Source organism: Tribolium castaneum, chromosome 5 (assembly GCF_031307605.1).
Source record: "Tribolium castaneum strain GA2 chromosome 5, icTriCast1.1, whole genome shotgun sequence".
NCBI classification, from domain to species: domain Eukaryota; kingdom Metazoa; phylum Arthropoda; class Insecta; order Coleoptera; family Tenebrionidae; genus Tribolium; species Tribolium castaneum.
Window position 1 is genome coordinate 5697679 of NC_087398.1, and position 10488 is coordinate 5708166.

The 10488-nt window shown below is 37.6% G+C and overlaps 2 protein-coding genes and 1 non-coding gene across 6 annotated transcripts; 1 reads left to right on the forward strand and 2 right to left on the reverse strand.

Moving 5' to 3' along the window:
• The first annotated feature begins 89 nt into the window (after positions 1-89).
• LOC100141723 (uncharacterized protein) lies at positions 90-1395 on the forward strand. Its single transcript, XM_001810468.4, has one exon. The coding sequence runs from the start codon at positions 90-92 to the stop codon at positions 1329-1331; it is 1242 nt and encodes a 413-aa protein (XP_001810520.1). The 3' UTR covers positions 1332-1395.
• Rsph3 (Radial spoke head protein 3) lies at positions 1313-10058 on the reverse strand. 4 transcript variants are annotated; one of them, XM_008195337.3, is made up of 8 exons: positions 9741-10058; positions 3462-3549; positions 3246-3296; positions 2592-2891; positions 2174-2540; positions 1997-2083; positions 1769-1943; positions 1313-1450 (listed from the first exon to the last, which is right to left on the reverse strand). In XM_008195337.3, exons 1-7 carry the CDS (start codon positions 9920-9922, stop codon positions 1771-1773), a joined length of 1248 nt encoding a protein of 415 aa, XP_008193559.2. In that variant the 5' UTR covers positions 9923-10058; the 3' UTR covers positions 1313-1450; positions 1769-1770. The 4 variants fall into 4 exon arrangements, with proteins under 4 accessions (XP_008193559.2, XP_015836070.1, XP_064213026.1 ...); XM_015980584.2 differs by lacking the exon at positions 9741-10058 and adding an exon at positions 5545-6569; XM_064356956.1 differs by lacking the exon at positions 3246-3296 and having other exon boundaries at positions 9741-10053.
• On the reverse strand, positions 3946-4027 carry TRNAS-AGA (transfer RNA serine (anticodon AGA)). The gene has a single exon. It is a non-coding gene; the product is annotated as a tRNA-Ser (tRNA).
• Positions 10059-10488: the final 430 nt, after the last annotated feature.

Consider the following 10488-nt stretch of genomic DNA (forward strand, 5'->3'; position numbering starts at 1 on the left):
TTAGCCTTAAATATCACAAAATGTGTGCAGTTACTTAAAAGTAAGGTTATTGCGAAACGTCACTTGCCAGTTGCCAGTGGCGTAGCATAATGGGCCGTACTGGGCGCAAACGCGGCAAACACCACCGTCCTCAACCGTTGGATCACGAAGAAAACGCAATTAACTTGAGAAAATTCATGGCACGCAACGGTTTTAACGACCCAATTAACTTAAAACTGCGCAATTTTCCCGACACCGGTCGAGGGGTAGCAACCCCCAGGAATCTCAAAGAAAGCGATGTTTTAATCACAGTGCCGTACGAATTAATGATAAGCTACACCACCCTCCAAAAATCGAATTTCTTGCATTTGTTCACCCCCGAAAGTCGACTATCAATCGTCGACTTATTGACCGCATTTCTAGTGATCGAAAGGGACAAAGAAAATTCGTTTTGGAGGGACTACATAAAATCCTTGCCCCCGCAACCACCTTGGATTCCCGCACTTTTGTCACAGGATCGTGTTGAATTACTTCCGGCTGATTTAAGATTAGCCGCGAAGAAGTCACGAAGACTCCTCGAGGAAAGCTGGTCGAGGCTAAGAAAATCAATAAGGAGGGAGGCAAGTTGCGTGATTGACTTGCATTCGTTTATTTGGGGGTACGTTTTGGTCAATACTAGGGCTGTTTACGTCAATCCTCGAATTGTTCGCGAATTATGCGATTGCGGGAGCGATATTCTATCAGATGAGCCTTGCATGGCCTTGTGCCCCTTTCTGGATATGTTTAATCACAGCCATGAGGCGAAGACCGAAGCCACGTTGATGAATGACCAAGGGAAGTTTGTCTACCAGTTAACTACTTTAGTCGGGACGAGGAAACACGAACAAGTCTTTATTTCTTACGGGGACCACGATAACGTCAAGCTTTTGATAGAGTACGGGTTTTTTATTCCCGGGAACTCGAACGATTCCATACCGATTCAAAGTGAGGAAGTTTTCAGGGTTTTGGAACCGAATTTGAACGATTTTCAGTATAAGTTTATCCGTAGTCATAACTTAGACAAGTGTTTGTACCTGACCGAAGCAGGGGCATCATTTAATTTGAAAGCATTTCTCTTCGTTGCTTTTGGTACTATTGGCACGAAAAATTTAACTTCGGTTATTTATAATGACGATTACCCCGAAGAATTTACATGTGATTTGGTCCAGTTGTGCCTGAAATTGCTACGGTTCCAGTTAAGGCAAGTCGAGACAATTTTGCAAAATTCGGACTTGGACCCTCATATTGTTGATTTTTTGGGGTATCGAAAATCGCTGATAGAAAAACTCTGTGATATAGTAAATAAACAATAGATTTATTGATTTCCAACATGTACAATAATATTTATACAATAAAAATAAAACAATAAGTGTATAATAGTGCATCTAATAAATTGAAAAATTGAGACTCTCCACCCTCCCGCTCCGTAATCCTGAAACAAAAATAACGTGATTTCCATAACAAAACCACTAGAAACAAGCCGATCAGAAGAATTTAATATAATCAACCCCTCGACAATCAACGGGGCATGTTTTCAATCAAATCAAGGGTGGTTGTGCGGATCACCGCGTGACTGAAACGGGTGTGCATCAGTGGGGCGATTAGTCGCGCTAACACAGGTGTCCTGTGGGGCGCATTATGAAAAAATCGTCACGGTTTGCGAAAATCACGCACTTCGTACGATAATTTGTTTTGAATGAGGTTTATTAAGGGATGCGACATTGCATAAGTTATGACGAATGAGTCATACCGTTATTGTTCTTCGGCGATCTTCTTCGATATTTCTTCCTGCAGCTTCAAATGGTCGGCGAGAACAATATCTTCCTGGGTGGGCCCTTCTTCTTCTTCGCTGGGCGGGGAGCGCGGGGTTTGGTTCAAGGCCTTGTAGATTTCGGCGCGGTTTTCGAGGATCTCTCGAACGATATCTAACAGTAAACGTTCGTGTTATTAATTATTGACGGGCGATTAGGTTGATTACCTGTAAGGACGTCTCGACTGCTCACTATATCCTTCAGCTCGTGTGTGACTTCCTTCATCAGCCAAGGCATGAAGGACTCGTCGATGTCTGGAATTCAGAAAACAACACGATTACTGCTGTAAATTTAGTAATTGTACGGTGTTTAACTTAAAGAGTTATAGTACAAACTAAGTTCACCTTGTTTGATACTATCCATGAGGAACCCTTCGTTCTCTAATCCTTCTAAAACCGACGGAAGCAAATCTGATATGTATCCCTGCATCAGCACCGACGCCGCTATCCTCTCCTCCATCTCCTTCTGCAGCCGGTACCCATCTTCAAACTCTGCGATTCTCCGGTCCTTCTCCTTCGCCAGTCTCCTCTCCCTCTCTTCCAGCCTCTGGGCCTCCGCAGTTTCCGCTGACCTGACCTCCAAGAACTTCCTTTGTTGTTCCCTCAACGCCGCCAACTCCTCCTCTTCCAAGACTTCAATCAACGCCTGTTCCACCGTTTTCCCAACCAAAACTTCCAAAATCGGCTGCACCTCCATATCGAAGTCGAACAACTGAAACCTTCTCATTTACACACCGTCTGGGATAAATCAACACCGACTCACATCTCCCGGATAAATCTGCGTTTCTGCATCGATCCCCACTTTAGCCGGGACATAGTAAGGCGACAGAGGCCTTTCGAGGAACAGTTCGGTTTGTGTGCAGATGTCCGAGGTCGGCGGATTGTTGAAGATCTCTTCGAGATAGAGCTCGGTTTGGACGGGTTCGTGCTTTCTCCCTGGGACGGGCGGCGGCGATCCTAGACGCAGTTGTGCGGCCCTAACTTGTTGGTTTTTGGCTTTTCTCCGTGCGAGGGCCCGTCTTCGAGCTTCGGCGGCGCGAGCTGCAGCCGACTCGCCATCACCCTGAGTAGAATTCGAGAAGTTGTAAAAAGACGAGTATTGAGCGGTTGAGCGGATTGTGGGAATTTTCCTAAAGCTGTGGAGGCGGAGCGATGGGCTATTTACAGCAGTTAGAATATCGAACAATTACAGTGATGTAGCGGTCGTCAAAAATTTAGGGAGTAATGAGAGAGGACGTGGTGATTTCGTAATTCGTTTTTTGTTCCTTTTTTTCTGTTCCAATAACATTTGTCTTAAAACCACAAAGCAAAGCTTTAGCGACTAACTGTTTTCTCCAAATATCGAAAGATTTATGACACAAAAGCAACACTTTGGATAACAGTGATGTGTCCGAGAAAATATCGTCTCAGTACGTACCTGGTCCTGCGAGAGAAGTCTAGCGTATGCAAAATTCGGATTCCATTTTGGCTGCGTTGCAATTACATTTTAAAATGTTCCGATTAAAGAATAGAACATTCAAGACAAGTTTCTAACTATTCAAAAAGATCAACAAGAGCAAAAAAAATTGAAAAAATCACCGAATTCTTTCAAGAATCTTTTCTTATCGTAGTTAAAAATCAAAATGACACTCACCATGTGTCCGGATAATGTAGGAGCGAAATTACTGCCCCTACAAATCCGCCGGTCGAACATGAGATTCGAATAAGGCAAAGGCACATCCCTGAAACAACAAAAACAAATAAATAAATCAACAGATTAGTAAATGTTTAATCGAGATGTAAAAGTCGGTCAAAGTCAAGGGCGGTAAAACCAAAACAGAACGTTTAAAGGCAAACACGCGATGAGATTCCTCCTCTTCGATATTTTGATGATGATTGACTTCTTAGGATTTTAATGAGATTGCCTTGAACTGTTCCTAATCTACATAAGTAACTAGCAGGTAATCGATTCTGATTACTGATTATCCGGATTTCCCACTCATAATTTCGCCAAAAATAGCATCGATCTTGATTAAAGATTGGAGATTAGCGTAATAGCATTAACGAGGTGGAGCTTGTTCTATTATTAAATGCACTAAAGTATCTGTAATATTCTAATAATACAAAAAAAAATGTTTCGCAGTCAGTAGGATTCGAACCTACGCTCCCAGAGGGAATCTGATTTCTAGTCAGACGCCTTAACCGCTCGGCCATGACTGCTTATATCCTGCTACTTTCACTGACGCGAACGAAAGTTCGAATCCTACTTTAAAATTAGAACATTTTTATTTTACGCTGAAAGATAAAACTAATACACCTTATTGAATTTTCGACTAATGGTTGCATTATAATTTCATAAGAGAAGTTACTATAAATAGCTTGTAACTACCAGTGTATTGACTAGTGAGTCTAATGAACTATCACCTAATAAGATTCTAATTTTTCAGTTTATTTCTTTGCACAATAGTATGCCGAGTTCTTTGTTTTTACCAATTCACGTTTGCTAATAAGTTTAGGAAGAAAGGAAATATGTCGAAATTTTTCTAATTAACAATAACATAAAAAATTTGCTTTTTACAAGTCTACATCAATAATAATGGTCAAGTGTATTCGTAATATAATTGCAAATAGGTTATCACGTTGGCAAAAACTATAAATTGTAAGAATATTTCAACACCTTGTAAAGTCAAATGTGTTTTTAACATATTAAGCACATTCTGGCATGACTGTACCGCTCATTTTTTAATCATGGCACGCACATTTCTTCAATAAATTATTTTAAATTAAACGCTGGAGACAAGAAGATAATTCAGTTTAGGGATAAAACAATGCTATTTCTCTTTGAAGTGTAAATCTAATAAACTTGAGTGGCAATTTAATTATAGAAAGTTCCACTCACGTGCAGTTTTGGCTTTTTAAAAATATAATAAAAATGTAGAGTACAGTGAACTAATCGATATTTTGTCATAAAATAATCATAACCCAGATCTACGTTTACCTTGAATGAAACTTTAAAACTTTACGTCAGTCTGCAAAAACCCTTATTACATTGAAGGGGAAACTATACAATCAGCTCATTTATTATTCATGAGAAATTGTAGAGGAAAATACGGGATAACACTTCGGCCTAGTGCCATTTCCTGTTTTCAAATAGACAGCCACATTTTACATTATTTAGCTGAAATCGGGTCAATCCGACTTTTATTTCAAATGAGGATTTGGTATTCGTGAATGTGTAAAGTAAAGTTTGGTGAAACAAAATCTAAGGGTCAATAGTCTGCTAACACGAAAACGGGTTCAAGACTTTTTATTTTTTAAATAGTGCGCTGTAGCTTCATGCAATTTCGAATAAGCGGTAATAATTTCGACTATATTTTGCATACCTGTCAGTACGTTATTCTAATTTATACAAGTAGTACACCTTAAGTAATTTATTCTCTAACCTCATTTTAATTTAAAATGCTTGCAGAAAATAAAAAAGAAACAGTTTTCTAATTTAAAGTTCGAAGAGTTGGTTAAAAATGGTGGAGGCGCCGGGTAAATAAAAACCCACAGTTGGAGAATAGTTAATCTAATTATTTTTTTGTCAATTTGATATCTAATGTTCAATAAGCAGCTGTTATGTTTGTATTTCAGTGTAAAAAAATTATTAAAAAGCTGAAAAATATCTAAGTGCGTGCACATTGTGATAAATTTGGAAACACGTGTCTGTACCGCAATTATTTCCCAGAACTTACAAAGCTCGTTTGTTGACATTACTGTTAACATCTAGATCGGTTTGAATCCCCGCCACCCCGGCAACCACGCACGCCGCCGCCTTCGCCGCCGCCTCACATTTCGCCTTGTGAACGTTCTTCGCCGGTGTTCTGTTCAACACCCTCGGCTCGCTTGCATACGCGTACAACTTTTTAATTTCTTTCTGCTTCGGTTCCTCCACTTTAATGCCAATCAAAGTGGCTATTTCCGGGGGCGGCTCCAGAAACTGCCCCTTCTTTACCGTCGTAACAAACGGCTTCCTGCCATTATCATTCTTACTTTTCGACTCTTTCTGGAGCTTTCGCAGTTTAGCGTCGAGCGTTTTGGTGAATTTTGTATCGACTTGTTCTTGCGGTTTGATTTTTGTAGCGCTCGTTAAATTCCCGTGGGAATTGCTAAAGTTCTTCTTGAGGTTGTAGTTGTTTTTGTCTTGAGTGGTGTTGATGTGGCCGTTTGATCTGGTAAAGGTTTTCTGTTTGTTTTCTTCCAAGTTGGTGTCAATGCGTCGAGTTGGATAGACGATTCCGTTCGGTTTCTGTTTTTGGTTTTCGCGGCCGAAGGGTTTCAGAATTGCCTCCCCTATTATGGTTATGGGGAGGTTGTCTTGGTTGAGGACTTTAAAGGCCACATCATCGTCGACTTCGTCCGAAGAAATCGAAACTACCGGAGGCATCGCTAAGTCGGTCATCGGTAACAATTTCAATAAAACATCTTGACAGTCTCTTTTTCAGCCTTCCAATTCCAGAAATTCTAATCTACTTATTGCTTATATTCGATTATATTGCCTATAATTAATTATTGAAAAAGTTGGACTAAAAATAAACTTTCTATCATCTATTATTCGGTTCTAGCTACTCCAAAAATAATTTTCTTTAGTATCGATATTGGGTTTTCACTTTTTGTGTGGAAAAGCTCACTTTTAACTATCACATTATTTCGTCGGTCTTTCGGATCGGCGTCGCGACGCCGACATATGTTACGATTGACCGGTCTTTCACAACTGACCGTTGTCCATTCGAAGGCGGTTTGAAGAGGTGGCGGCGCATGGCTACTGGGGGCGGCTTGCTGAAGAAGGTTCTTACAACTATAGCCGCTATTGATTTTCATACCACAAATTAGCAAAACATTCTTAATCAATTGTTAATAAAACTAACAAAACTTGCAATTCCTATAACTCAAAAACAATTTTCCAAACTGATTCGTCCTTGTAGTTTCGTTGAACTCTCCGATAATCTTTTCAACACAGACGGACATTCTTTATGTTGTTCCAACAGCAATTAAAAACGGAATGTTGGAAATAAAACAAGCGTCTTATTGGTAGCATGTCGTGACTTTCAAAATGTCCGCAGTAAAGGTATTAGCATATCTGTCGGTCATCGGCGAACGCCATCACAATGGTTGGTTGTTTCAGCTCACGGTCAAGGGTGAAGTACCCTCGGCTTCTGAGGTCATAAAAAGCGATAAAAATTAATGACCGGATTTAGGTGGGCTAAACTTAGAAAAGGGATTGCTCATTTTAAATTACTCTCTTTGTCCTTCAACATTTTTGTTAATAAATAAAAAGAATTATTGTAATTGTAATTGTATTGTATTAATTTTTCGCAGTTGCAGCTTTATGAGTTCATACCTACCTATTCCTCTAAATTGAATTATGATTGATTTATTGAATGTTATCATTAATGTTATCAGCTATTGTGCACTTTTGGGTCAATCATCATATTAATAGATAAGTAGCTGATACATAATCGATAATTAAGTAATTTACAAAACGATTGTTTTCATTAGACGAATCGCCACGTGTGAAAAATGAAATTTTAAAAATTTATTATTAGTAATTATTTATCTGTGTTTTTACTTTGTAAACTATGTGTATGGTTACTTCAGGCTCCGTTATTTTTTTCCTTGTTATGTTCAAAAAGTGTTAACTAGAAAATTGGTCTTTAACCTGAATCCAATGAAGTGTATTACCCCCAAGGATCGATTCATTTTTTAGAATTGTCTAGATCAAACATTCATCGGGTGACACAGTTACAGGCATACTAATTTTACTTCCTTAACAAACAAAAATGATATAAACTTTCTTAAATCAAACAGAACAGCAACAATCTTAAGTTGGTGCAAAATTAGCTGCCGTTAACAGTATTTTTCTAATATGTCATAAATATGATGAACATTCTGCCCATCTTTTTAAAAAATCTGCTTGGAAAACAGTATCATAAGCAGAGTTGTCCCTTCGATGCTGTCCAGGCTTTATCAGTTTAAGGAAAAAAAAACACTCAACACAATAAATTTCATTAATCTTTTTATTTTAAAAACATTAATGCGAACCACAAATTCACTGCAAAGGCCTCACATTCTTTGTACTGATGGAAGAAAATATGACGCGTAAGTTTTCCGGTTGGTAGGAATATTTATTTTATCATTAAGAAAATCACCAATGTTCTCTTATTAACATTCGAAACAGATAACAAAAGGTGGCAGATAATTATTATTATAAACCAATGCTTTAAAATTAAATTCCTATTTAAAAATTGGACAGTTACAAAAAGAATGATAAATTAATAAAAAAAAGTATGATGTTTATGTAGGTATTTATTTTAGACAGAACATAATAGGAGGTAACAAGTATAATATACATGACAATCTATAAAGATGATAATGACTAAATAATAGGGGTAATGTAGGGCAGCAGACAGATAAACATGTCTATAATTTAGAATTTAGGTGACTTTGTGTGCCTGAAATTGTACCTATTTACATATTTTATTAAAATTCAATGATTGTAAACGTTCGTTAGAAAGTTCGGAATACCAGTAAGTTAGTACTTAAAATTCGACTAAACGAAGTTCCACTGTATATAAAAAATAGTTCATTGTAGTTTATACAAAAAATAAGATTTATCAATGTCTGCCGTCTACGGTTATAAGTTATTTGATAAAAACAAAGCAATTTGAAACAGTTATTAGGAAGCTGACAGATCCTATTCAAACACGATTAAAAAAGATTTATTAGCATGTAAGAGAAGCTTCGTGACGGAAGCCGCCCATTCCGTCGGTTCCACCGCCACCTCCACCGCCGCCGCCAAGTCTATCGCTCGCTTCGCAGCAATTTGCAAGTCTTTTGCGTGAGAGGGTGGACAAAGCAGCCCGTAATCTAATCACACTGACCTTGGACGTCTCAACCTTCCTGCCTTAGCAAGTGCGTTCACCTTTCCTAGACCTATCGATCATCAAAACGGAAAATAATTTTATTGACGGAACATTTCATTACTGAAATTAAATATGAAGCAAGAGAGGGTGGCGGCTGACGCGATAGCGTGTAAAAACCACAAATTTATAAATAATTTTGCGGGTTTTTTGAGTGTTGAGCGGTGATCGATCAGTGTGAATAGACTTGAGACACACGCTTACTAATTACTCAAATTGTTTGAAATATTGTGCTTTTTGCATTGTGTTTCAAAAACTCGATACTGTGCACGAAGGGAAAGAAATATAAATAAAAGTTATCTCGCAATCACGGTTTTCAAGGTTTCTGTTTTTCTGTGTAGTTTTGTTGAAACTGTATACTGTTACGTGATTTCAATAAATGCAAATAACATAATTAGTTAACTTATTTAAATAATTACACTTTCAAGTTTTTGCATTTTCTAACGTTTTGCTAAAAACATTTAATAAAAAAATTCAAGTACCTTTCCTATAACGAATGAGTTGTGATTTATTTGTGTCGGAATTGAAGTACAAGGCGAGAATTTTAATTATTATACGTTTTAAATATAGATGGGAAAAAACATCATTACAAAATTACATAAAACTGAAAATTTATTAATTCTCAAAAAAATCCTTGTTGTTTATTTACTGATTAAATCTACGCATTTTTTCGTTACATTTTATAATTCAGATGCGATTATTAACAATAATGAGTATGATTGTGTAAACTTTAAATTATCCCGGCGCATCCACCAAAATTGTAATTACGTACTAAAGCATATCCTTATGGATAAGTTCAGAAATTATTGCAAAAAATATTAGACGTAAACAATGTTTTAAACTTAAACACTTTTTGCGGGACTTTAAATATTCACTGAATAAAATAATACTATTCTGTTTGTTTGAATCAAATGTTTTGAAACCTGAACTCGGCCGGCGCATCCGCCAAAACTAACCCACATTATTTTTACCTTCCAATCACCATCTTCCTGTTGGTATAAAGCGCTCTCGGCGAGCTGGAGTACGTGTAAGCGACTTCCCCGTCTTCGAAAATATTAACATTAACATCTTGCAACGGATTGTCGTTTATCTCCAACATCGCCTTTGGATGAATCGTTCGTCTCCGTGAAACCCCTTTCTCCTGCACTGCCATTTCGCCACTTTCACAAACTCCCGCCAGAAACCGAAAAGTTGGCCGCACCACGACACATTACACCCTCTCAAACTAACGTCAACGTCATTATGATGATTGCCTACTTTCTGTTCACATTTTTCGACCAATTTTTCAATTATTTACATTTTCGTGTGGGTTCGAGGGAGAAAACAAGGCACTGACTTGCTTGGCGATCATTGTAAACGTCTCCATGGCGATGTTTTCGTTACTAGAAGCAGCGCTTCAGGCCCAGAAATATAGGTGAATATAGGAAAAGTAGTTAGGTTTAGGGAATTGATCGAGAGTTTTTTATTGTAGGAAGAAAGTTGATTGAGTTCAGAGTAATAAAGAGATAAAGATAACAAATTGTTACAATAATGAATTTTTAAGCAAAATAGATGGTGAGTAGACCTAACTAGTAAACTATTAAAAACAGAAAACTTTCTGTTTGTGTCAGAAATAACAGGGTTTTCATGTCAATTATGGATTAGGAAATAATTGCTATTGATCATTGTAAGAGTGAATGTATGTATATTTTAAATGAAATGATGTTTTCACTGAGTTTT

Bases quoted from the DNA above. Each gene is read 5' to 3' on its own strand.
- LOC100141723 (XM_001810468.4), top strand. From the start codon at position 90: ATGGGCCGTACTGGGCGCAAACGCGGCAAACACCACCGTCCTCAACCG.
- Rsph3 (XM_015980584.2), bottom strand. From the start codon at position 6,251: ATGACCGACTTAGCGATGCCTCCGGTAGTTTCGATTTCTTCGGACGAA. The intron at 3,297-3,461 runs GTGAGTGTCATT...ATTGCAACGCAG, and splicing joins CTACATTATCCGGACACATG to CCAAAATGGAATCCGAATTT. The intron at 2,892-3,245 runs GTACGTACTGAG...AATTCTACTCAG, and splicing joins GACTTCTCTCGCAGGACCAG to GGTGATGGCGAGTCGGCTGC.